This window comes from Astatotilapia calliptera, chromosome 5 (assembly GCF_900246225.1).
Source record: "Astatotilapia calliptera chromosome 5, fAstCal1.2, whole genome shotgun sequence".
Lineage (NCBI taxonomy): Eukaryota > Metazoa > Chordata > Actinopteri > Cichliformes > Cichlidae > Astatotilapia > Astatotilapia calliptera.
In genome coordinates this window covers 1,927,454-1,954,875 of record NC_039306.1, presented here as the reverse complement: position 1 = coordinate 1,954,875, position 27,422 = coordinate 1,927,454, and the positions used below count along the sequence as shown (strand labels likewise).

General features: G+C 45.1%; 1 protein-coding gene across 4 annotated transcripts; it reads right to left on the bottom strand.

The window, feature by feature from the left end:
* Window positions 1-11,559: 11,559 nt before the first annotated feature.
* nicn1 (nicolin 1) lies at window positions 11,560-21,436 on the bottom strand. 4 transcript variants are annotated; one of them, XM_026166571.1, is made up of 8 exons: window positions 21,229-21,436; window positions 20,753-20,956; window positions 20,240-20,389; window positions 17,369-17,548; window positions 14,921-15,034; window positions 13,465-13,533; window positions 12,094-12,198; window positions 11,560-11,657 (listed from the first exon to the last, which is right to left on the bottom strand). In XM_026166571.1, the coding sequence occupies exons 3-8, from the start codon at window positions 20,384-20,386 to the stop codon at window positions 11,616-11,618; spliced, it is 657 nt and encodes a 218-aa protein (XP_026022356.1). In that variant the 5' UTR covers window positions 20,387-20,389; window positions 20,753-20,956; window positions 21,229-21,436; the 3' UTR covers window positions 11,560-11,615. The 4 variants fall into 4 exon arrangements, with proteins under 4 accessions (XP_026022356.1, XP_026022357.1, XP_026022355.1 ...); XM_026166572.1 differs by having other exon boundaries at window positions 20,753-20,900; XM_026166570.1 differs by lacking the exon at window positions 21,229-21,436 and adding an exon at window positions 21,110-21,222.
* Window positions 21,437-27,422: the final 5,986 nt, after the last annotated feature.

Below are 27,422 nucleotides of genomic sequence, written 5' to 3'. Positions count from 1 at the left end.
CTGTTGGTTAGGTTGCTTAATATTTCCACTAAGTAAAACACCAGAATAGGGAGGATGCTGCAGGTTTACGTTTGTTAGATTGATCAGTTTTGCTGATCTGTGACATATTTTGGCTGCAGTGTATTTCTTGCATACAGGTTTAACAGAATAGCTTTAGTTTAGTTTTTTAAACTTGAGTATGAACTTATACAAAATGCAGCAAGATATAAAAAAACTGTTTTATTGATTATAAAATGCTCTATATCGGATTCATATCAGTATCGGCAGATATCCAAATTCATGATATCGGTATCGGACATAAAAAAGAGGTATCGTGCCATCTCCAATCTGTGTACATAATTGTGTGTCTGATGCAGAGTTGTGCGTGTGTGTAAACAGAAAAGCAGGATCACTTCAGCTCCTGTATGTGCGTCACACACTTTGCCTTGTTTGTCATCTCCTCCTCACGGTGAGTGTTCAGCAGGAGGCTCCTTAATGAGGTTTCCTGCCACATCGATCAGGCCTGGCTTCAATCCCCGAAAAGATCTAGCTGTCAAATTATCTTCCAGCAGCATGGCCTCACCTCGCAGCTACAGTAACACAGCACATGTAAGTATGTGGAAATGAAAGCATCAATCCAGGCGGGACGCCTCTGTTCCTGAGGGGTGACCTTCCTGGAGCTCTGAATGACGCTGAGACGGCGAGGAGGCAGACCGTAAAGTCTGAACGGACCAGGACGAAGAAAGAAGCAATAAAAAAGAGGCTTTTTTCTATTTGCATAAATTTTAATAACAGTCTGCTTTTTTGTCATGTGGGAGGAAGTTAATATCACCTTCAGCTCAGTCATACTGCAGTAAAAATAGGACGGTGAAATGTGTTTGCTCTGAATTTCTGCCACTGCAGAAACCAGCGGGTGTCCAGAGGTTGCTGGTGCAACACCCTCCACCTCACAAGCAAGCACCTAAAAGACATCAGCTGTTCACTGACAGAGTTTGGAGGTTGGAAACCTGCAGACAGCTGAGACTGAAGAAGACACCTGGAGGATGAAACGTTTCTCCCTCTGAGAACGACCAGATACACAGAATCAACTTCCACGTGTACGCAAACACAGAATTAGGTTCAGACTCTTTCTTTGCTGTCACTTAACACAACAGGCAGACAATACCAACAGGTACGGCACATTTATCTTTATGTCTGTACTGATGCAGAGAAATAACAACATCATCACAAATGTTGGATTCTGACAGAAAAAGAAAGACTGAGCTCTGATCCAGAATCTTCTGATGATTTTGGGGTTTTGCTCCTGTTGTGATTTCATGTTTCTAATGTTCACACGATCATTGTGTCTCCAGCTTTCCCTTGTCTGGTTTCCGCTTTGTGTTATTTTGCTAAATATTTCTCCAAGTGCGTTTCCTGTCTTTGTCTTTTCTCCAATTACCTGAAAGCTTTCCACCTGTGTCTCATTCAGTTAGCATTTATGCAAAGAAAGTAGCCGTTGGTGTGCTGACAGTGTCCTTCCTAAACCCCCTCCTCTCTAACCTGGAGCTGCATGCATCTGTAGAGTCGTTGCATCGAATTCTTCACGGAAGCATCCTTGAAACTTAAAGTTAAACCTTGATTCATGCAGCTTCACCCTTTGACTCATTTTCTGTTTCCAGCAACGTTTGCATCAGTAAAGAGCTCTTTATGATTCCTGCTGCAGAAACTCTCCTCTCTCACTGACGCCTGCTGTTTGATTCTTTTACCTGCTCGAGCTTTGTGACGATTCTGTGTGTTTGATTTATTTCTGCCGGCTTTTCTGGTTTTGGACTGTTTTGATTGTGTCATTGAGCCATATCGTGTCGCATTGGGCCAAGACCAAGCTTGATTCTTGTGGGTTAGCTAATCAGGATGTGCCCATCTCTATCTATTTCCATTCTTGAGCAGCTTTGGATGATGTATAGTTGGAAATAATCCTTCTTTGTCTGATCCTGGGCCTCAGCTTGGCTCCTCAGTCCGCCCTCTCTCTGAAACAAGCTGTTTTCCGGTGTTTTGGTGTAATAGAGGTGTAATTGGACACTAATCATAGATCAGCGTAGTTTGGTGTCGTGTTTCCTCTTGCAGTGTTTGTTGCGTCACTGTTTCCCTCAGTCTGGCCTGTGACACACATGTATGACACATTTCACGGCTCCATCAGCCACGTTTGCTGCTCGTCGTGCAGGAATGTGCTCTCCGGGAGTTTGCTGTCTCTCCCCTCTTACATGATGCATGATTTGATTGTTCTGTTTCCACCCTGCAGCTTGAAAATGTGTTTTTTTTCCCTGCTTGTTCTGCTTGGGGACGCTGGATGGCTTGTTTGCACAAATAACCCCATTTAGTGTTAAATTAATACAGCGTCAGAATCAGAGAGCACATTTGGAGGCGTCTGAGCAGCTGCACTTAGTCACCGCTGCACATAAATAAAGGAGATGCAAATGGTCTCGTCAGATGTGACGGAGCCATAAAGCTCTGAATAATCGCACCCAGCACTTGGTGACGTTTCTGTGCTCTCAGGAATCCAAACCTGTCCACGTTCTGTCTTCACCACGTCCAGCAGCTGCGTGCTTGGCGTACCTCGTGGATGATGTGCATCGCTCCATCCTGAAGGCGACTGAACAGGAACACAGCGAAACTTTCCAGAGGGCACGTGATTTGCTCTCGGGCGACTTGGGCTGAACTTGAACTTTGATGGGACACAGGCAGAGTTTTCAAAGAGTACTTTTTATTCCTGCTGAAATGGTGCTCGGGTTATTTGTGCAGTGAAATTAGCCTCCACAGGAACGTGACTGCTAATCACAACGAGGTCCTTCACCTGACGGGCTAATCCGGGTTTTTGGATTTGGTCCGTCACCATAAATCCAGATGTTTGACATCCACCTGCAGTGTGCTTCCACCCACCACACCAGGTCTCGCTACCATCTCGTAAACCTTCCCTTTCACTCTTGTTACAAATCCTCCCTCGTCTCCACCCACTCCGCCCTGCCTGCACTCTCTTATTCACCTCTCTTGTGTTGCTTTGGACGGTTGATTCCAGGTATTTAAGCTCATCCACCTTCGCTAGCTTTACCCCCATCCTGAACTCACCTGCCACTCCTGCTGCACACCCCACCACTGTCTCTCTGTCCTCATACACCTGCACCACCCTCACATACTCCTCTGCTCCTCATGCACCGTTTCTCTCGTGGCCATCATTGTGAACCCAACTGATCTGGTATGGAAATCTCATTCTGGATGATCTGCCTGTTGAATCTGGCAAACTCTCCCCATTTATCTGGGATTCTGCTGCACATGAGCTGATGGCATTATTCTATTATTGCCACCAGTCTGAGAAAGTTTAAATTGAGCTTTTCCCCATTAAGTGTTGGCTGCCCTGCAGATTGACTGGCATATTAATCTGAAAGCTATTTGTATTCCTATTTGCTCAAAAAGAAAAACAAATGAATTAAAGGAAAAAGTCTTCAGCAGCAAAGAGAACGAATCAGCTCTGACGCAAATCACACACCCTCCAAACAAAACCAATCGTCTGTGTTCCAATTAGGAGAAGAAACGATTTGCCGCGCGGCCCCAGAGGAAAGCAACATGATTACGTTCATCATTTTAATTATGCATCATTTAGCCTCAGCAACAAGCTGCGTTACCCTAAGTGCTCTGGGAACAAACATGTGTATTATTGCTGTATCTGAACCAGAGATCTCTGGTTGTTCTTTGAAATGTCAGCGTAAAGGTCAGCGCTCATACGTTCTCCTCGTGTTTCTCCACAGGGCACGAAGAGGCTGAGTCTGAGGGGAAAATCAAATAACACGTTATTAATACGAGGCTTGTGCAGCTTTAAGTGGAGCAAACACTGAAGCGCTTTGCAAACTTTTTTTTCCTGCTTTGTTTTAAAGTCTTTTTTACACGATCTGTTCGTAATCGGAGCCTCTGATTCGTGGATAATCTGCCCCTTTTTTCCATTTTAGTAACATAGTTTGTAGTGATGGTTAAAGTTATTAAGATGGAAGTTTGGAGGCGTTTGGGTGCGGTCAGTGAGGGTGAGTTGGTTGGTTAGATAAAGAGTGGGTGGAGTCTTACAAAAGACAATGCAATAAGATGACGTTACTAGAAAAGCAGAGACATGATGGAAAGGTCTTTTTATTTTTATGATAGTGAAGGTTACCATGAAAATGTGTTCATTTCCTGTGAGCTGGTGAGGGACGCAAAGGTACAGGTGTGGAATCAGATTTTCAACATGGAGGACGGTGATGGGTGGAGAGTGACGGTGTGCTGGGCGGGACGTTAATGAGAGGAAGACAAAGTCCCAGAGAATTCACTCAGAGAGGCTAAACTGCTCACAAACTCTGCATTAATGACACGAGCAGACGGAGCCGAGCCAATCGGGTGAGCCGTACGCTGCTGAAGATGGTTCCTCCAACAGAACTGAAGGAGAGCCCAGAAACACCCCTGCAGGAGGTTTCTGAGGCGCCAGGTCTTTAACTTCTCTCACTCTGATATTAATTCACAAAAACAGCCACATCGAGCTGCTTTACTCTGACGGATAAATCCCTGTGAGTCCGCTGCTGCCTGCAGAGGACAGAGGAAAGGAGATAAAGTAGGACATAAGTGCTGATGTATGGATCTGGGCCACCGGCTCAGAAAAGTCCTGCTGCAAACGGCAAACAAAAGAAAAGAGGGTAAAATGCAAAGATTGGGCTCCTAGTTTAAACAGCAACTCTGTCATCCTGCCCTCTAGTGGCAGCAGGAGTCATGACAGAAGAAGAGTGGGAGACGTTTCCGTGATCAGCTCCTCTCAGTAAAGATATGAGGAAGCGAGGAGGAAAGGAGCATCCTTTGGTGAGAAATCTTTTCTTCTCATCCAAACATCCAAAGTGCTGCACAGCTGGATCACAGCTCAGGTTGGGCCGCTAGACAGACTGATGGGTCGGTCGGTAGGTAGATGATAGACAAATGGTTTAATCCCTCTGCTAGTTTACAAGAGGGATTAAACCAAAGAAAAGATGAAGTTAGTTAAAAAGAGTAAAAGTAAGACTGGCATTATGCAAGAGAATATAAACTAAGAGTTTATATCAACTTTAACATTATTTCATTATTATTTCTTTTTCATTCTCATGTGCTTAACTGTTAAATGGCCCTTTGTCTGAAAGAGTCAGCCTCCCAAAAATCAAGGAGCCCTGGTCTTGATAAAGGAGGTGAGCTTGGCTCCTCTCTTGCTGTGTCGCCTCCTCACAGAGCTGACGTAGCTCCACTGTGTGGGAGCAGGCTGTGCGTGTGCAGGTGGAGTAAGGAGATGGAGGTTTTTTGGGGGGTGATGGTCGACTCGTCTTCTCACACAAACATCCACATTCATTCACTCAGATGTTTCCACAGTGCATTGAAATGCGGGGTGCACAAAGCGGGCCAGCGCATGAATTTAAATGTCAAGTGCACTTGAGCGGGCAGCTGGCTCTGCACATTTGTGCTGCGCTGTCTTTGCTAGATGCTGATTTGTATGTGGAGGTGCAGACAGCCTCCTGTCCCTCCTCACTTGTTTCTGTTTCTGTGCCTCTTTCACCTCATTTATTTTTCTCAACCTTCCTTCCAATTTGCAGCTCCGCTGGAAGCCGTGCATCGAAGGTAGAGTTTATTTCTGCAGACCGGTGTGACATTTCATGTCTCAGAGGCAGCAAAATATCCTACGTGAGGGACACACGGGGGTACAATTAAAATGGCATGCACAGTTCCGCCTCTGTCAGTGTGCCCCAGGGCGGCTGTGACTACAACGTAGCTGCCATCACCAGTGTGTGAATGTGTGTGTGGATGTGTGGATGACTGGATGTGTAAAGCGCTTTGAGGTCCTTTGGGACGAGTAAAGCGCTGTATAAATACAGGCCATTTAAATGCAAATAATTAAATACGTTTGTTTGAACCAGTTAAAGCACCACTGAGACTCCAGTCTGCTGTTGGGTCCGACGCTCACTTTGAGTCAGACTGAGCTAAAAAAGAGTCCAATTTTCTTTCAGCTCCAATAAAATGATTCATGTTCTCCAGGTGCTGCAGTAAACTTTCATGCCCAGCATCTGTGGAAAAGAGGACTTCTGAGGTCCAGCAGTGAGATGCTGGCAGTGTTTGTCCTGGTTTGTCCTCAAACAGAAACAAACCTGCTGACGGGAGTAAAGTCGCGACGCCGAGGAGCTTCCACCGAACTTTATCACGAAGGAGAACGGGCGAACATGCGTTACACCATCTCACTCTGAACTTCTCACAGACTTTCAGAGCTGAAGCATCTAGTCAGCAGGCAGAGGTACACCTACAGGCTCCACCCACACTAACCAGCAGGCTCGTTTGGCAGCACCGCTGTGACATAAATGATGATGGAAAACGATGTTTGCTGTTGTAAGATCAGGCTTCAGCGCTGCAGCTGCGTTTTCCTCCTGAGCTGTGTTTCAGTTTCACACCAGAGTCTGTCTGATGTCCAACAGCAGCTCTCGTGTTTTTCAGTTTTCCTGACATCATGATTTTACTGCCTCTGAGCTCAGAGCAGCATCTTTTAAAAGTCTTTGAACCTTTTTGATGGGCAGCAGTATTAGTTTGACTCGTATCAATGCTGCCTTTTCTTTCTGTGGAGCACTTTGACTTCGTTTGGTATTATTATAAATATTATTGGCTAAACTTCACCGCTCGCTCTGATCCTTACTCGACTGTTTCCTGGTTTGTTGTTGTCCTCGTTCAGAGATGTGCACACAGTGTGAGGTTTGTGTGTGTTTGTCCCTCAAGCTTTTATAATCCAAATGTTGAACTGCAATAAATAAAACTCAGCAGGAGCTCAGCGGGGCGCAGAACTGCCCCCTTTCCTCCCAGAAGATACGACGTGTGCGCCTTTAATCAAGTGCACTTTTCCTCTGATAGGACTCACCACTTATTCCACACACACACATGCACACGCACGCACACACGCACACGTCTGCTTTACTTACACATTCTTACATCATCTTTGGCTCCGTCTGCTCTGGTTTACAGAACAGCTTCAGTTTTGTATCCAGTGGTGAAAGGAGGACAAACAGTTACCTCATGTGTCCTCATGTTTTATGATGACATCAGATGCAAAAGACAAAAAGTGAAACAAACATAAAAACAGTTATTTTCTGCCTGTTCTCCATCATTTCATACGCTGTAAAATCTAATTAGTTCACAGAACTCAAACAAACTAAGTAAAGCAAACTTAAGACGACTGTTAGGACAACTTACACAAGTCTGCAGTAGGAAGAATAACTTGATATTTCTGACTGTACAACACTAATTGTTTACCTACTGACAAACATTTCAAGTTCAACTAAATGAAAAACTATTTGTGGTAACCTGAATATGACTAAAAATAATTAACAACAGTTTTTGTAATGATGTTAAAATGAGCCCAACTTTTATTTTCAAACACAACAAAGTACAACAGCCAACATACTGGACACTGTTCTGCTGAACAACAGTTATATCGCCATCACTGTTATAATCTTACAATGAAACAAAGTCTCAGATGTAATTATTCTGAAAATAAGTTTGTTTTGTACTTACATTACTTATATAATCAAAATAAATATTTGTTGTTCTGTCACAAGTGCATCTCTGATTTAAACAACACATTTGTTTTTCATTCCAACTCAGGAGCTGGAATGTTGTAGTGTTTTAAGGATGCTTGTTTCCAGTCCAGGCATTACTGCTGAATGACTGTCATGGATCCAGGTGATCCACATGTACTGTAGGTGCAGAAGAAGTCTTTAACTTCCCTTAAGTACAGTGGCTCTGACAGTCTCGGTCGTTGTGTCCTTGGGCAACACACTTCACCCGTTGCCTACTGGTGGTGGTCAGAGGGCCCGGTGGCGCCAGTGTCCGGCAGCCTCGCCTCTGTCAGTGCGCCCCAGGGTGGCTGTGGCTACAATGTAGCTGCCATCACCAGTGGGTAAGTAAAGCGCTTTGGGGTCCTTAGGGACTAGTAAAGCGCCATACAAATACAGACCATTTGTTTGTTTACTTCCACAGCATGTCTTGTAGAATTAACTGGAGTCACAGCAACAGCATAGTGCAGTCATATCTCAAGTCTAATAACAGAAGACAGGAAAAGATCAGTGAAGAAACAACTTCCCCAAACCAAAGCACAAATAAAACAATAAGTAAAACAGGCTGATCTAAAGTATGATTAAAGTTCAGCCTGATTAATATAAATGTCACTGACAGTTGCTAATATATTGGAAAACCAAGATACTTACTGATGTCTTTCTGTCCAGCAGCAGGAGTGCTGGTCCCTCAAAGACAGTAAGAAGCAAGCAGAGGGAGAAAAAACAGAAAAAACTGAAACCAGTTTGATCCTTAATGGCTGTGCAGTCATTGTAACTTACAACACAGAAGGTCCATGTAGACCCCACACAGCCAAATTAGACTAACATAGTATTAAAAACACCATCTACTGTGTCTGAAGATCTGCCCTCCCCCTGTGGCTCGGTCACTCTGGTGTTTCTACATTCTTCATCTTCCTCCTCCTCAGCATTCGCTCACAGCCTTTCACTTCCTCTCTCTCTGTCAGTGTTTGGTTTCAAGCATGATATTAGTATTAATTATAATTTCTTTATCGTTATCGGCTCTGAAAAGTAGAGCCAATGATGGTGTGTCAAAAACCTGCGTTCTTTCTTGCGTCCAGCAGGGGGCGACTCCTCTGGGTGTGACTGCGCAGAAGCCTGTGAGGAGAGAACGAGCCTCCTGCTCAGTAAAACTCTTTCCTGGTGAGTTTTTGGTCTCAGGCTGTATTTTGAGTCTGACTGAAAAAAGCATAAAGTTCATTTTGTGAATTTCAGCCCATCAGAGACAGCAGGGAGGATTATTTGGGGGGATTTACTGTCTCTGCAAAGACACCCAGGAGCCTCCTGTAACACCTCACTCATTTGTTCCCAACGTTCAAACCACATCCGTCGACTGCCTCAGGCCTCCGTCACACTGAAGGCAGACAGCGGGCCTTTCTCCACTCCTCTGAATCCAGCCGTGGAGACCTCAGGTCCTCTGCTGCGTTCTTCTTCTTCCTGCTTTGTGTCTGTTGTAGTTTTCAAAATCCCCCTCAGTGAAAAACAAAACCCAACTATGACAAAGAGCAGGCTGCTGCAGCAAATTAAAACAAGAAGAAGAAAAAATCCCAGCGCTCATTGTCTTGGTTCCAGTCTGCACTGTTGGACAATCCCCCCGAGCCACTGTTGTTCTGCTAAAATAAGGCTGCCTTATTGTATAAAGCACCGCAGGGACTCCAGCCAGCAGCTGCTGCTAAACACAGTCTGTGATGTTCCTCCACAAACCTCCAAACTAATATTGTTTTGTAAGGCCTCAGTCATGCACAGCTAACACTGCAATATACGTTTTTATTGATTTGAGGCAACAAGATGTGAAAAACATGCAGACGTTTCTGAAAGCATGAACTCGCAGGGCTGATTCAGTATCGCTAATAAAACCTCCAGTGGGTGATTTATGACTTCTGAAAAGTCCTTCCAGGTCTCACCAGTCAGGGAAAAAATCCAAAACTTTCTTTTGCCCCAAAGTCATTTTTCTCCTGACATCCCTGACTGACTTTTCTGTGCTTGGCTCTGGATGATGTCACAGAGAGGGGATATCTCTAACTGGGCCCCTCGGGCACAGAAGCTCCACCCACCTGCTGTTCATCTGACCTTCAATTAGAAAATTGGCTTTAAGGGGGCGGAGCTAAAACACTTTGTTTCAGATGATAATGAGGGGTTGCAGAGGATCAGATGAAGAAGGATTATTTTGAACTGTGAATCATGCAAAGCTGCTCATTGCCCAGCAGCGAGAAACGAGCCGACTCGATCACATCATGACGAGAAGCTGAAAACTTTAATGTTTCCTGACGTTTATACTGTCAGCGCCTTCCTCACTGAGTCAATGCTGGCAGTCTGCAGTCCTCCTCAGCTCTCTGAGTAAAATCGTCCTCACGGGGACTTCAGTAAGCAGCAGGTTTAACGCTTTCGTGGCAGCATTTTTAATTTCTCTTTGCTATTTGGGCTGATTGGGACCTGATTAATGTAAAAACAAAGAATGGCGTGATTTTTTTTAACCTGATTTTTGTGGCATTATATTGTCCTCATAAGTGGATTCAGGCCCTTGTAGCGCAAAATTTAGTATTTTGGTCTAAATAACCCAAAATGTGACGTCCACATATGTGGACGGGAAGTCCTGGGAGGTTAAGGAGCTCAGAAATGACGCTCTGCTGCCACCAAGTGTCCACAGTGGGCAGTTACACACAGAGTGCAGTCCTTTGCCGTCTCCTGGCCATTCACGCAGCACGTCACAGCGTTCCCACGCTGTCATGCTCAGTTTTCTCATCATCGCTCTGGTCCAATCATCTTCCTGCCTGCCTTCTGTGAGCCAATCAGCTTCTGTTTCCTGTGCTTTGAGTCTTATCACTGTCAGGCTCCAAACACTCAAACAAATGAAATTTAAGGTCGAACAGGAAACAGTCATTCAATTCAATTCAATTCAATTTTATTTATATAGCGCCAAATCACAACAAAAGTCGCCTCAAGGCGCTTCATAGATACAGAGAAAACCCAACAATCATTTGACCCCCTATGAGCAGCACTTTGGCGACAGTGGGAAGGAAAAACTCCCTTTTAACAGGAAGAAACCTCCAGCAGAACCAGGCTCAGGGAGGGGCGGGGCCATCTGCTGTGATTGGTTGGGGTGAGAGAAGGAAGACAGGATGAAGACATGCTGTGGAAGAGAGACAGAGGTTAATAACAGATATGATTCAATGCAGAGAGGTCTGTTAACACATAGTGAGTGAGAAAGGTGACTGGAAAGGAAAAACTCAATGCATCATGGGAATCCCCCGGCAGCCTACGTCTATTGCAGCATAACTAAGGGAGGATCCAGGGTCACCTGGTCCAGCCCTAACTATATGCTTTAGCAAAAAGGAAAGTTTGAAGCCTAATCTTGAAAGTAGAGATAGTGTCTGTCTCCCGAGTCATGTGAGCTCAGAATGAAACGAAGGCCAAACAAACCTACTGGGCTGACTTCAACATTTTCTACCTGCGTTTATTCGTGTGAACATAAAAATGAAAGACCTCGCTTTTTATCTGCAGTGACTCATTTCTATTGTCATTCTCATTTCAACAGGTTCGATGATCTTTCTCCAGCTCAGTGGAACCATCAACACGTTACAGAACTACAGAAAGAACCAAAAATGTTCTTCAGCTGACATCATCACTGTGAGTGTGAGTCCAGCACAGTGTGGAGCGTTTTAAATGTAAAGAAGAGTTGAGGTTGAAGATGAAATCACACGCAAACACAGGAGACGATGTGTTACTTTATTTTTTTATTAGTGAATGAGTCTTTAATACAGGTACTTGAAGGACGCGCAGGTCTTCTCAGTTTAATAAATACACATTACAGCGAAGACTGAAACTCTGTGACAGCATCGCATCAGGACAGGAAATGACCTCAGCGTGACGAGCAGAGATGAGACGTCCTGTCTTTGTCAGCACTTTCTCTTCATGCTGTTACAGCACACACACACACACACACACACACACACACACACACACACACACACACACACACACACACACACACACACACACACACACACCCCAACTTCTTTATGTCAGGGAGAGCAGGCTGATATCGTAGCATCCATCCACCTGCAGCACAGAGAACCACCATCATCACTCTGCTCTCATTTCTAATGACACACACGTGATTACACACACACACGCTCACGCACACACACACACACACACACACACACACACACGCTCACGCGCACACACACACACACACACACGCTCACGCGCACACACACGCACGCTCACGCACACACACACGCACGCTCACGCACACACACACACACACACACACACACACACACGCTCACGCACACACACGCACGCTCACGCGCACACACACACACGCGCACGCGCCTTCACAAAAATGTCATTTCAGATCATTTGATAAACTAAAATGTTCATCATCTCTGAGAACATGAAAAACGAGCTAACGGCCAAATGTTATTACATCACCTCCATCATGAACACACTCATTACAGGACAGATGAGGCTGACTGTGTGTTTCACTCACATCGAACCGTCCGATGGATGCTGTCGTCTGATTGGTCTGCATCACCTCAGTCAGAGCCCACATCTGCTGGATGCTGGAGGATACGGTCTGCGGGTCAGGGAGGCCCTGAGGGACACACGGGGACACAATCATGCTCCTTCCTGGATCATAGTTAACATTTGAAGCTGAAGCTCTGAATTAAATCAATTAATAGAAATCAGAACTCACGTACTCAGTCACATGACCAAACAAAAAAACCCCGACCACATGAGCATCTGAGACGCCAAAAGCCCATGTCATCAGGAAGTAAACGCACTCGCTGGCGTCTCTTTAACCTGCTGGTAATCAGACCGCCTCACAGCGCCACGAGCTGGCGTGCGTCACTGATGAGCACCAAATGCTCTGCTACGGACGTCGGTGATGCGAATTCAATTCAGTTTGATTTATATAACACCAAATCACAGCTACAGTGGCCTCAGTGTGCTTTATATTGTACAGTAGACCTACAATAACACAGACAGAGAAACCCCAACAATCATATGACCTCCTATGAACAAGCACTTTGGTGACAGTGGGAAGGAAAAACTCCCTTTGAACAGGAAGAAACCTCCGGCAGAACCAGGCTCAGGGAGGGGCGGGGCCATCTGTTAGACGTGTTTCTGCTGGTTAAGCTGAAGCCGCCAGACTGCGCTGACAGAGGCGGTGATGTTATTTTCCACAGTCACACGAGCATCTGGGCTTGGAGATGAGGCGAGGAGTGAGGCAGAGCTGGTTCAGCAATCAGATCCTCTGCCTCTGCTTGAAGGAGGCCGAGGACACAGTTTCATATCTCATCTGGCCCGGGAGCTGGAAACCATCGCCATGGGAAAGGACGGCTTATCTGCAGCCACCGTGACCTGACTCTGGATCAGCAGCTGGACCTGCCGGTTTACTGCTGCCTCCATCGGTTAGTTTGTTTCTTCAACAGCAATAAAAAGCTCTGCTCCTGACTCACAGTTAAAAATGTGTCACAGAGGTAACCTGTAAGTGAGCTTAGAGGCTATGAGAGCCTGAGGTCAGCCAGAACTCGTTGATCCTTCCTCCTGTTCCAACTAAACTAAACTCTTTGTTCAGCTGGATTTGCTTTTTGCCTTTTTAATAGTTTGTTTTTCCGGAGTCACAGACAAAAAGTAAGAAAAGCTTCTTTCATTTGGAAGCTTATCAAAAACAAATCAGAGCCCAGAGGAAGACGAGCTGCAGAATAATAAAACCCTCATTTGCGTTTCAGCCCTGAAGAAGCTGAAATTGAATTTAAGTATGAAAACTGAGAAATGAGCTAATAAAATATGCAGCAAACTCCCATCAGGCTCTCAAAGCTCGGCGCCCTCGTGTAGACAGAAACACGGTGCGTACCTCCAGATCGGGGTGCTGGTCAGTGAGGGTCAGGTCAGACAGCCAATCAGAAACCTCCTTCTCTGGGTCCTGGAAGGAGGAAGAGCGTTTGTTAAACTCTGCAGTCGAGTTTCTGTTACTTTGTTGTTCAGTTGGATCTCTGCTTCAGTTCTCACTCTGGCTCCACCTGCTGGTGGTTCAACAGCAAACCCCAACACCCCCCCACCGATCCAACCCACAGCTGCAGGAACCACTGCGGTTTATTTCTGATTCTGACGTCAGTTCAATCCTCAGCACGTGGTCCGTGCAATACAGTGCATGACTTTTTCACCAGAATCACCACGGCAACTAACATATCACCTATGTTCAGGGTGCCGTTAAAATCAGCCGGATGCAATTATTTACAGCATGTTGGGTGGTTTTACCTGTGGAAGGTAAACCAGGTAAACTTTGCTAAACCCACAGAATGAAGCTCCAGCTCTGTGTGTTTAACCCGGGCTTTAGAAAACGTCTCAAAGTCGCTCTGCTTGATGCTGATCTGCTGCTGAGTCTCGTCACACTGCTGGAAACACGCAGCACACACCAAGAACACCTGATCAGCCAATCACATTCATTCACTGTGATCTGCACCTGTCCTTCCTGTGGGACCAGAAGCTTTAATGTTTAAATGGACCCAGTTTAAAGTGTCTCAGCTCTAATGTGCAGCCGTCACCTCAGAACCAAACAGCAGCACTGAGCGCGCTCAGAGACAAAATCATTCATTTACCGCTCTGTGCCAGAAATCACCAGATTAACCTGCATCTTCATCATTTGTCTGATGTACTGTTAGATTTTTATGTTCTTGATAGATTTTAATCACCATTTATCATCTAATAACGTCTCTGACCGGAGCAGCTGACACTCGCAGGGATCGTTTATTAGCATGTGAGCACCCTCAGAGCCTGAGGAGGAGGCTACGTGTATAAGCTGTGAGGTGTTCCAGTTCAAATCACGATAGAAGGGCTGGCACCACTGCTCCACCTTCTCACACATTTCCTTAAATGTGGTCCACTGACTGCTGCGAATCAGTGGAGTTCAAACTGGTTTAAACCTTCTGGGAGAGCCAGAAAAAGGCCCTGTGAGCGCAGCTGCTCAGCAGACACAGTGTAAACACAGAGAAGCATTTAGCAGCTAAAGAGTGCCAGGCGGGGTCAACAAAACATCCTCCACCTCAACTTCAAATATCGCCCATCTGCCCGTGCTGTGAGGAGTTACTGAAACTTTGACTCTCCTCCCTCTCCTGCACAGTCATGGTGTTGTGATGCTGGGTTGGACTGGAAGAAGCACTGACGTTTCCCTTCAAAGTGACAGCGTGCTGATGTTACCTGAGGGCCTGAGTTCATTATATGCTCTCTCACTGAGTCTGTGATTAATGTCACTTTACCTTCCTGCACTCCTGACTCCGCTGCACGTTAATGACAACATTAGACAAACTCACCGGCTCCGTGTGAGGAAATATTTTAATGTCTTCAAGGCTGAAGGTTAACCAGGCCAAGGACGGCTGCCTCAGGATCAGCCGCGCACACACCACGTGATCCGGCTCCACCTGCATCTGAGGCACGAACAACAGCAGAGGAAAACCGGCTCATCAGAATACATGATCCACTCATCCATCCACCCATCATCCACCCACCCACCCAAGGGTGTGGCCGCCTCCCATCCGTGGCCACTGGTATAACACAAAATACAAAAACATGGACCAAAGTTGTTGAAGAACCAGAAGCTGCTGTGATTCTGATCAGAACGTTTTCGCCAACATTTCTTCAAATCATTCGAGTCCTTTGAGTCCCGACGAGGTGCAAAAATCAGTGCAGCAACAGAACACAATGAATCTCCCTCAAGGCTAAATGTGACGAACACTAAACCCATAAGAAGTGACTGAACATAATTTATGCTATCACAGTTACCGTTTAAACTCATCAGCCTCGCAGTGCCGACTGAAGTAAACAAAAATGAAATCTCCATTCACCACCTGGCTCCATTTGCATGGAGAATAAACAGAGGAAATGAAGAATAAGTCACTGTGTGTTGTCTCCAAACTTACAAACTTATTGTGAGTTTCTCAGGGAGCCGGCTGGCTCGACGCCACCGCAGCTGAGAGGGAAAACAAACTGGAGCCGGCTGTGGTGGTTTTTATGCCCAGCGGGATGCATCGATCTACAGATCTGACGATTGCGGTTAATCCTCCTGTCATTAGCAGAGGCACAGCAGCTCGGTCTGGCAGCACAACAGGCGGCACGGTTTTCTCAACTTCTGCCATCAGAAGCGAGGAGGCAGAGCAGCTAACAAGACGCTGCTCTGCGGCCCGTTTCCTCTCGTTTCTTTACAGAGCTGCTCCCAAACTTTGACCTGCAGGGCCTTTCTAAACCTCTGGTGGGTTGTCACACTGCTTTGTGTAGGGCCACTACCTGTAATACTGCAGGTAACACCTGATCACACCTGGCGTGATTAGTTGGAGAAACATTTTTGCCCCTTTGGTCTCAAACACATCTGGTATAATTCAGACATGTGATATCAGCTTCTCATATATTTTGACTTCCTGTCCTGCAGCTGGCTGAAAGCTTCATTTCTGCTGGCTGAGTCATCACGGTCACTGATCTTTATATCAAAGGGTCAGCGTTAGTGTTTTGGCTAATGCCAAGCTGGTTTCTGGTACTAGATGAGACCATGTTTAGATGAGAGGGTAATATGTAGAGTCTAGGGAGACCGACTCTCGGCTGGAGCCTCTGCTGGACGGTAGAGGAACTGCAGGTTCAGTGATGATGTTTTTCCTGATGTGAGTTTTGTTATGAGCTGAGAATTGTCTTACGTCTAAAACTGTGGAGGACAATGATACATTTTAAACACTCACTGTTATCATGTTTACATCCAGGGAGATGTTTGTTGCACAGAGAGCAGGAGAACCAGTCAGTGACGTCCATGTTTCAGAGGTGGAGTAAGAAACCATCCTTTGTCACTAAGAGCCTGACGCTGTTCATCACACTTCCTCACAACAACAGTATCTGAACCCAAACAACCATATTAACCCTGAACAGAGTGTGGAAGGTAGAGTAAAAAATCCTGCAGGAAAACGAAACAAGCGCATAGACAGAGATCAATATGAGCTGTGAGCCTCCAGCCTCCTGCACTGCAGAATTTCAGCTCGCTGAAAACAGACCTCAGCAGCAGATGTCTCAGTTTCTCCTGGTGTCATAAGTGCAGCAGTTTCTTTTAACTAATGGAGGTCATTCCTTAATTATTTAACAATGACCTTGGGATGAGTTTAAAAAAAGGTCTGATATAAAAGAAAACTACTTTTGATGTCAAGGTTCCTCCTCAGCACGCCTGCAGCGTTAAAGGTCATCACAACAGGTGTGGCTCTTTGATGCACCGACAGCATGAGGACAGGTTACTCTGTTGTCAGTCATCATGTCCAAACTAAGCACAAACTGTCTAAAAACGAATGCAACATTATAAAAAACTAAAAACAAGTTGAATGAAAAATAGCACGTGACCTGTAGCGTTCCCTCACATCCTCATATACGACCTGCTGGGAAGGTTTGACTGAGAGATCAGATCAGTAGGAAACAACCAGTTTATGCATTTTAAGATAAAAAAGAAATGCCTTTTAAATTGTTTATGATGACATGATGCCAGAATGATTTCCAAGCTACATTCAGGTTTGAAATGAGTAACGTTTGAACTCAGAGGAAACGACGTGTTTCTGTACAACAAACTTATCAGATGCTAAACAGGAAACACTGATCATCAAGTGTTGTGAAAAGTTCAGGTTTTAATCTTCAGCAGTTTTGCGTTTCTGCAGTCAAATATGTTTATGGCTGCTTTGTCGTTAAACCGTAGCAGTGACTGAAAAGCCAGATTTAAGGTGAGAAGAGGTGAAGCCCACCTGCGTCCGGTGAATGGTGTAGTAGTCCTGGGAGCCCCCCTCAGTGTGGGGGTTGTCCATCAGGGGCAGGTCTCTCACGGCCGTGCACCACTTGGCGGGGGCCTCCTGCTTGGGGTTCCTCCTCAGCAGGCGCACCGTCACGTAGGCTGTGTAGTAGTTCTTAAAGGTGACCTCCTCGATCTGGAAGAAACGCAGTGATGCAGGAGAAACATCAGCTCCCAGCACAGCTCGGATACTTTAGATATTTAATTTCTATTTAAAAAAGACTGAAAACCAGAACTAATGACAGCAGATGTGTTGGATTCAGCACGAATATCAGAAAAAATCTGCAGAAATTTGACCTCCTCAGGGCTCGAGATCACTTTAATGGGAAATATTATTTAATAAGGGCTTCCTTTTAATCTGTGAGTGCATATATGTAAAAACCTTCCACACAGAGAGACGCTAAACTCCAGAAGCACTCCTCATTAAATACTCTCAACTTTTCCCTTCAGCCTCCGCCGCTCGCCTCAGCTTGTCCTTCAGGTCTTCTAGTCACAGTCACGAGAACAAAAGCTTTGGATGTTAGCTTTATCTGATGTTATAATCTGATTAAAAGAAACATTAAATTGTGACTTGATTTGTATTTTGCATTTCTGACTGGAACACAGGGCTGCTGACAGGAATAAAAGAAAGTTCCTTGGTGATGTGCTGGATGAAGTGAAACTTCATTAAACCACGCTGGGCCTGGAAGGGAAATGCCTCCCGTCCATTCTGGGTCTTAACCTATTATCTAAGAAACGCTGTATCTGCCAAATCTCTGCATTAAGGCCTAAACGGAGCGCACAGCTCGCTGCTGAAAACTCCTTTGTGCATTAGTGGCTCCAGGCAGACGCCTTTGAAGCTCGCAGCTTTGAGCTAATGAGGAGTCACTCTGCATTAAAGACGACTTTAAATTAGGACTAAATGCTGAAAAGTGGGTCAGCACCCAAAATGTTTGAAGTCGCTCCCAAGACAGGAGCACAGCTCTCTATTTAAACAAATGCTGTGAGTGCGTGCGCTGCTGCTGAGAGGCCCAGATGGAGGGATGTTCTGCTGCTTTCAGGTTTTTAACTTTGCTCTGGGGGCAAAAGACAACAAACAGAACTTTAGTGACGTCTTTCTCCAGCAGCAGAAAATTCACTTCCAATAACGAACACAAACAAAGTCAGGCTGCACGTAATAATTACTGTTACTGAATATCTTATTGTGAAATCGTGTCATTATTTTGTCTAAGACATGTGAACAAACAGTAAAAAGTATCTAAGAGTGTCTGGATGCATGTTCAGTAATGCAGGTGATGTGAGAAAGTCGATTGTGTCGGCCTGGACGCAGCGTTTTCTCAGGCCTTATAAACCGTACAGCTGCGTAACAGCCGACACCAACACCACTGACTAACAGTGAGGCGAGATCTGCTTCATGACTGTTAATGTGCAAAACTGCAAATCACTCAACTGAGATTGATGGGGGACATTTTACAGTCAACGTGAACAATAAACAGCCACGGATCAGTATTTAAGGTGTGACTCATCATCCACTGGAGCACCAACGGAGAGAAAGACAACTGCTGCCTAAGCAAAAGCCCTTTAACAGGCATAACTTACAAAATAAAAGCCTTCTGTTGTGTGTTTTCATTATTTTTATAGATTAATTATTAGCTTCTCTGTCTGCAGCTTTTCTTTTACCTACAAAAACATCCTTCAGCTCCACTGTGTGTCAGCGCATCAACATCCTTCTTGTTCTGGCTGTTGATTGGTTCTTTGATTGGAGCCGGAGACAGACACCTACTATTATGATCATCATGACTCAATTCAATTTTATTTATATAGCGCCAAATCACAACAAAAGTCGCCTCAAGGCGCTTCATAGATACAGAGAAAAACCCAACAATCATATGACCCCCTATGAGCAGCACTTTGGCGACAGTGGGAAGGAAAAACTCCCTTTTAACAGGAAGAAACCTCCAGCAGAACCAGGCTCAGGGAGGGGCGGGGCCATCTGCTGTGATTGGTTGGGGTGAGAGAAGGAAGACAGGATGAAGACATGCTGTGGAAGAGAGACAGAGGTTAATAACAGATATGATTCAATGCAGAGAGGTCTGTTAACACATAGTGAGTGAGAAAGGTGACTGGAAAGGAAAAACTCAATGCATTATGGGAATCCCCCGGCAGCCTACGTCTATTGCAGCATAACTGAGGGAGGGTTCAGGGTCACCTGGTCCAGCCCTAACTATATGCTTTAGCAAAAAGGAAAGTTTGAAGCCTAATCTTGAAAGTAGAGATAGTGTCTGTCTCCTGAATCCAAACTGGAAGCTGGTTCCACAGAAGAGGGGCCTGAAAACTGAAGGCTCTGCCTCCCATTCTACTTTTAAATACTCTAGGAACAACAAGTAGGCCTGCAGAGCGAGAGCCAAGTGCTCTAATAGGGTGATATGGTACTACAAGGTCATTAAGATAAGATGGGGCCTGATTATTTAAGACCTTGTATGTGAGGAGCAGGATTTTGAATTCTGGATTTAACAGGAAGCCAAAACAGGAGAAATCTGCTCTCTCTTTCTAGTCCCTGTCAGGACTCTTGCTGCAGCATTTTGGATCAGCTGAAGGCTTTTCAGGGAGTTTTTAGGACTTCCTGATAATAATGAATTACAGTCGTCCAGCCTGGAAGTAATAAATGCATGAACTAGTTTTTCAGCGTCACTCTGAGACAGGATATTTCTAACTTTAGAGATGTTGCACAAATGGAAGAAAGCATAGAAGTTGATAAAGCCTCAGGAGGATGTCAGACAAAAAACATGGAGGATGCTGTAGGTAACTGATCATGTGAGGCACTCGGGGGCTCTCTGCGTTTGCTTACATTAACAGGCTTTCCAAACGGGAGGTTGACGTCGACGACACAGACACCGGAGTGAGCCGTGTCTGCTTTGGCATCTCCAATCTGCAGGTAGACCGGAGCTTTGACAGTGAAGTTCACAGGCTTGGTGTCGTCAGGGGTCCCGCTCATCGTCTGGAAGAACAAATGAGAGGTCTGAAGTGAGTGACCTGTCTGCCACACAAGGTGAGTTCCCGCTTCTGTTCTACAGCTGATCTGTGGTTTCTGAACGCTTCTTTACGCGCCGTACAGCTCGGACAAATAAAGCTAAACCTGGGCCTAGTCCTGCAGTCTAATGAAAGGATCAGGAGGACAGCTGTCAGTGCTGCAGCTGCAGATGTGCGCGCTCTGTCAGCACCACGGACAGCGACGGCACCGCCGCTGGATCCAGTTAGCACAGAGGCTAAAAGCTCCACAGCTAACCGACGGCCAAGCACTGTCGGTGATTTCAGGCTAAAACAAACCGAAGCGGAAAAGCTCCGCTGCTTCGGGGCTCACCTGTCCGTGTTTCAGAGGGCTCGCAGTCGGTGGAGGTCAGCAGAAAGATGAAGAAAAGGCCCAAATGAACCGCTGAAAGTCGCAGATGTCAACATGCTAAAGAGAATCAGTTTTGCTTCCTGGTTGTCACCATGGCGACCGGGGCAGTCTAAAAGGGCCAGCAGTATGTCAAAAAAAAAAATTGAAACCGTCCCGTCAATGGAGCTGAAACCAGAAAATATACGTTTTTGCTTGAAAAATTATGAAAACTTTTCATTACGTATCACAAAGGGTGGTGGGTGCCATGATATCAAACTTTCAAAGTAAAAGCTATTGGTTTCTTATAGAAAGACTCGTATACTTTAAAATATTTCATACTTTTCCAAATGTTAGTGACAAGAAGTCATCAGGACATTTCAAAAAGTGTCGTTCCTACCCCCCGCCCGCCATTACGCACTCCTCAGCATAAAAGCCTTTGGTTAGTTAGTGTAACTTACAAAATAAAATCCTTCTGTTGACCGGAAGAGTCTTAAAGGGCCAGCAGCCCTCTGAGCCGCAGCAGTCTCCTCACAGATGGAGCCTGTTGTTCAGTTTATAATAATGTGCAGGGGCAGAACGAAGGCGAGTGTGGGCCCCTTAAAAAGTCCCCCCAATCATAAAGAAGTTTAACTGAGGTCCTCCCACTGTTTTCATGACAGCTTGGCAGATCACATCCAGCTTGCCTATGATCTCTTTTTATTAAATCAAATCATTCTACACCTAACACTTTAAAGAAGAGAAAAAAGAAAGAAATACAAAGAAACAAATAAGAAAACCATAAAAAAAAATTTGAGTCTCCAGTTCTGGTCAGTCTGTGTGATTATAGCCCCGGTTTCCTGCTCTTCCTCTTCTGCTGAAGTTTAAAAAAAAGAAAAGAAAGAGAAAAGAAAGAAAGAAAGAAAGAAAGAAAGAAAGAAAGAAAGAAGCTCATCTGCTTCAGGGATGAACTGAGCGCTTCTGCATTCTTTGGTCGTAAGAATGCAGAAGTTCCTGTTTTCTTTATATCACTAAAAGCAGTCTGTCCATCCTCCTCTGACCTCTGATGTCAACAAGACATTTCCTCCCAGAGAACTCCTGCACACTGGATAGACATGAGAGATGTTTGAGCTTCAGCAGGTCACCATGACCACACCTCCAAGTCTGAAACAGTGGGTTGCTGACATGTTATTGGCTGATTACATAGTTGTTAAAATGAGCAGTTGAACATGTGTACCTAATAATGTTGCAGGTGTGTACATCATAATCCTGTATAGAAACATGCCTGTACTTATTTACAGACACCTACCACAGGGCCTGTCCTGTGCCACAGTCCAGTTTACAGCAGTGAAAATGTGCCACTGTTCTTTCCTTTCATCCTGTGTGAATGTGACGCAATATTTGGAAGAATTTTTGGTTGTTTGTTGATTGATTTTAATGTATTTTGAATGCATTTAGTTTGCATTGTTGGTCCCGAGACACTGCGCTGTGACTGCTGCAGCACTGATTTAGTAAAACTCGTGTTTCTTTATTTGATTTTGCTTTGCTAAGACGAGTGTTTATATATGCCGCCATGGGGATCAAATAATAATATTGACCTTAAATTCTTTTTTTTCCTAACAAACCAATGCTTTCCCAAATAATAGCTTTGTTCTAACATTTGTCTTTATTCTTTAAACATTTATCATGTTTTCTTCTGAATAAACAGCCACGGACACTAGTCAGTGAAACCTGGCACGGAGTCTTAGTTGCTTTTTGTTCATTTTTCTGTCCCTTGTCTCTTTTGCTTTATTTTGAAAGTCAGCTCTTGGTGTGCTCTTCTGTGTTTTTACTTCCCTCCTGTGTATTTCTTGTCCTGGTTAGAGGCTGTATCCCAATTCAGGGGCTGCAGCCTTAAAGTACGCAGCCTCAACGATCTTCAAGGGCCGCGTACTCAAAGACCGCTAAGGCCGGAAGTGCGAGGCTTGTGAAATGGGACGGTCTAGCCTCCGTTGCGCTGCCCAGGTTGCCTAGCAACCATGATACTAACAGCTGGAAACGTGTCATACAGCTGTGTTTGACAGAAATGAAGGAGACAATCTTCTGTTCATTTGTTTGTTTCTACATGAGCTTTGATCATTCTCTGTGAGATTAAGCTCAGCTATTGAACGGCGTATATTTTAAAGTAAAGGCTTTAAAACCAAGTTAGTACAAACGTCACTAATGTCACATAACTTTGCCGACATGTGGCCAACAGTCATGTTTAATGTTCTTCGTTATTAAACATTTGCACATAAATAAGTGACATAATATTCAGCACTTAGTTTACTAAGTTTACTCTTCGGGCGCCCCTCATCCGCCGTTTTTTTTCCGCCAAAATTATTCACACCCACCGCCGCGCTATTGTTAAGAGATATACTCTAAAGCACTTCTTCAGTAAAGACTCAGAGAAGAGAAACACACAGAACTTCTTGCTAGCAAGGGCAGCCTCCAAACTGAGACTCGCACTGAGGACTGCCCTGGTCTTTATTTATATGCTTCAGTGAGCGTTTGTTCCATAAATTGGAATGTGCAGGTGTGTGTGTGTGTGTGATCCTGCTGAAAAGCACAAGAGGAACATCCTTGGTCATGAAGAGGGTAGTCTCCCCCTCACCCTAGATGGTTCACTCTAGATAACACAGTGAAGAAGTCCAGCAGTTCATCTAAACAAAAGGCACTTAGACTAAGACAGACATAGCTACGTTAATCCTACCGTAAAACAATAAAACAAGGTACGACCTCTCCCATACTCCTAGGATGTGGGGGTGAAGCCAGAGTGTCACAGACCTCCTAGGATGAGACATTCTTTCAATATGCCACCAACTATGTACTTCTAAACACAAATGATTACATGCAGCATTCTACCATATGCAAACTTATATCACTGAAAGATTATACTGACTACTTAGTACAATTTTCCATTGACAGCTATGCATTCTGGGATACGTTGGGCCACAAAGTCTACACCGCCACGTCCTTAAAATTCAGGGAAATGAAGGACGCATTTGAGGGCCGCATTTCGAGCAGCCTTCAAATTGGGACAGCCTTCGTCGCGTCGCTGTGACGTAATTGGCCTTAAAATGCGGCCTTTAAGGCTGCAGACCCTGAATTGGGATACAGCCATAGTCTCAGCTCACCTGTTCTCGTTACCCTCCTCTCTGTGAGCTCAGTCTGTGTGTCTTTGTCAGGTTGTCTTCTTCTTATTCAGATCTGGGATCATTTGCTGCTTTTCCTACACTTTGGTCCAAGCTTCCTGTTTAACTCTGGGTTTAAATAAAGGATCTTTTAAAATAACTGCCAGCTACTGATCCCACGAGCTTCTTACTGAAACACACAGTGCATCCAAAACCAATCAAATCACTTGGAAACCACAGAGTCAGCTACCTGATACATGTTCACCTTCATCATTGATTAAAGAAACAGATACAAGTCTGGCAGCTAACTTAGATAATAATATGAATAAAACATGTTTAATAGTTATTTACTGTGCTGCTACACCAAGTGTAAGTCTCATTGTTAGAGACCATCTCGTGGTGAGACCATTAAGGGGTAAATATGTACCAGTTACATATTCCAGCCTGTTCTGTGAGCTCTCACCGACAGCAGATGGCATCCTTACTGCACGGATCTCACCTGCATCATTTTAACGGCCTCCATCTCCTCCTCCAAGAGTCATTGCTTCATTCCTTCTCCACCCTGCACAAAAAACATAAAAACAGACAATCTCTGGTCAAAATGAGATTTGGGTGTGCAGCAGCGGTATCAGGGTGAGGCAGCACACCTATGGCTTTATCAGCCGGCAGCAGGAATCAGCTGTTATTAGAGGCTGAGCGCTGAAGCTGTGGACACAGCTGCCACCTTTCTACCTTTCCTTTTACATCTTCCTCTTCTGCACACTGAGGCCGAGTGGTGAAGAGGACTGAAATAAGGCACTGACAAGGTCAAATATAAAACATTATACAGCACATTCATTTTTAAATCGTCACCAAAATTGGCAAAATCATCTTCAGCCCAGGCCTCACAGAATATATCACATATTATTACTGATTTCTGACATTGTTTGACTTTCATAGTCAAAGACAAAGTTTAGCTAACAAACAGGAAGGAGGGCAGGACAAAGACATGCTGTGGAAGAGAGCCAGAGATTCATAATAACGAATAAACATGACTGCAGTCTGACACAAAAACTCTTTTTGTTGTCTATAGATCATGTCCTATTTTAATTCCTGACTTTTAAGCCTTAATGTTTGCATGGTTGAGGGCGTGGCCTAATTTTCACCTGGTAAAGGCTGTTTGACCATTAAGAGGTATACACTGTTTTTCCTCATCAGTACTAGTTCATCATTAGATCTTTATCCACTAGTGACTCTGTGGCACGAGATCCAAATCCCAAACTGGTCTGATCCAATTGGATTTTCATGCTGTAGGCTCCTCTTGGCTGAACTAGTAGCTCTGACAGTCTTGCTAGTTAACTGTAAAACTGAAAAAAGGTTTAGCAGTTTAACACTGATGCAGATCAGTGGTTGTATAGCTCACTACTGCAGGTGCAGATCTGCAGCATGGATCAGATGCAGGAGTGTCTGCAAGGAGCTCCTGCAGGCACAACACGAAAATCCTTTGAGGTAAAAGTACAAAAAAATCGGTACATATGAGATTAATGATGAAAAATCACATTTAGTTTAGCTAAACGTAACCGTAAACATATGACTTGAAATGCGACCGGGTGTCCAGACTAACAGATTTCATGTTGGCATCTCTGCTGTGAGCGGCTGCTCTGTCACTCAGTTTCTCACTCCGTGTTTTCCTCTAAGCCCCTCTATCCCTGTGCTGCTATCACTCCAGCTCTGAAACCAAACACTGTGCCCCCCAGCCCCTCCGCCCGCCCGCCTCTGAGATACAGTACAATGGCATACATTCATCCATTCTGTTTATTGTGTTTGAAGCAGGGGGAGATGGGCTTTCCAAAGCCCTCAGATCAGTCGGTGTAGGAAGCTGGCACCGTGGTCCCTCGGCAAAAACAATCCCCTTTTTTCCCAGATGGTCTGCACAAGCGAGCATGGAGCTGCAGGAGCTTAGCGAGAGAGAGGAGAGGGGGGGAGAAGTCCATCATGTCCAAGGAGCAACATCCAGTTTTTATCTCAGAGACCCGGAGCCCTGGCATTCAGTCTGTCTGGCAGTTTATCTGTCTCCTTCCTTCTTTTATTTCCTTCTGCCTTTCTCTCTCTCTCTCTGTCTGTGTGCCAGTTGTCAGCACCATCTGTCTGGTTTCTCCACGATAAGAACTTGTTTTTTAAAGCAGACAAACGAGGACAGGCTGATGACTGTTTGTAATATTCCTCTCTGTCGCTTTTGAACCCGTCTCCCCTGCCGGGTGAAACACCTCTGAGACGGGAGAGAAAATTCACCGGGCCCGGTCGATGATATGTTTCTTACATAAGAGCGCCGCTGAGGTGTCACTCTTACGTAAGAAACATGCAGCTGACAAAGTGCCGCTGCCTTCCCCTTTCACAGGATAACCTTGAAAGAATGTAGGCAAAGGGAGGAGAGCTGCGGAGAGTATTTGTCATGGTAAAATAAGAAGAAGATGCCAAAACAATTTCAAACAGTTTCAAACTCTGGCTGTAAGCCATCCACGGATCCAATTAGTGCAGAAAATGTAGGTAGTCTGAGGATTTCTAGGCTGCTGTTGGAGGGAGAAAAACTTCCAAAGTTCAATGTAGTTCTTTAAAATTGTTTCAAATATTTCAAAGCACAGCTGTACCTGAGTAACAGAAGAACACACTGATGAAATCCAACCAAAAACAGAAGAAATTAAAATGATGTAATAAAAACAAATACAAACGTGAACTCTAACCTCTGATGTGACTCTAACGGTGGACGTGATTATTACAGATTTCGATGAAAGTTCAGCACATCACTTCAGATCTCAGTGCTCTGGCTTTTATACACGTCACACCCACAACTCCAAACTCATCTAGGGAAGCCAAACCAGGGTTTATTCAGTGGGACTCACAGGTACTTGTAGCTCTCCTCGATGTCTGCAGTGTTGCCTTACGGGAGTATAAACCTCAGTTCTGACTACCTTCCCTCTCTTTGTTACCCTCCGACTTTTTGATGTCTGGTCTCACGGTCTCGAGTAGCTGGGGTTCTGCTCCTCTGGTGTCTCTGACTGTTTCCTTTCATGTATGAAGCCACGTTCCTGTTCGTCGTAGCCGCTGTGATGCCTGACAGGAGCTTCCATGTGGTGCTGAGGCAGGTTATCAATCCTCCATCGCTGGATGGGAGCGGTCCCATCTGAGGGTCCTTGGGGATCAGGACTATCTGGCCTTCCGTTAGCCATTGTGGGTGTGTCTCGTCCATTAGCAGCTGGTTCGTTTGTGCTGCCAAACACTCATGGGGTGCAGTCAGCCTCTTCAGACAGGAGATGTGAATCATGTCAGGGCCTGGTGCCGTCCAACGCTTCATGCACGACACTCTGTGATGGTTATGGGATCCTGTTCAGGGAGGATGCTCAGATCCCACATGCTCTTCCAGTATTGCTCCGTCTCCAGCCTTGGTGGGGCTGTTCTCATATTGTTTCGCTGAATGCACACTTTGGATGGTTTTGTAGGGAATAGCTGGTTTATTCTTCAGGCAGTTAGCCAAGGCTGTGAGTCTT

What these genes read in the sequence shown, in the direction of transcription:
- nicn1 (XM_026166571.1), bottom strand. Translation starts at nt 20,386, where the DNA reads ATGAGCGGGACCCCTGACGACACCAAGCCTGTGAACTTCACTGTCAAA. An exon ending in ACACCATTCACCGGACGCAG is followed by an intron (nt 15,035 to 17,368) that starts GTGGGCTTCACC and finishes TTCGTGCCTCAG; the next exon opens with ATGCAGGTGGAGCCGGATCA. An exon ending in ACCAGCACCCCGATCTGGAG is followed by an intron (nt 12,199 to 13,464) that starts GTACGCACCGTG and finishes TGTGTCCCTCAG; the next exon opens with GGCCTCCCTGACCCGCAGAC.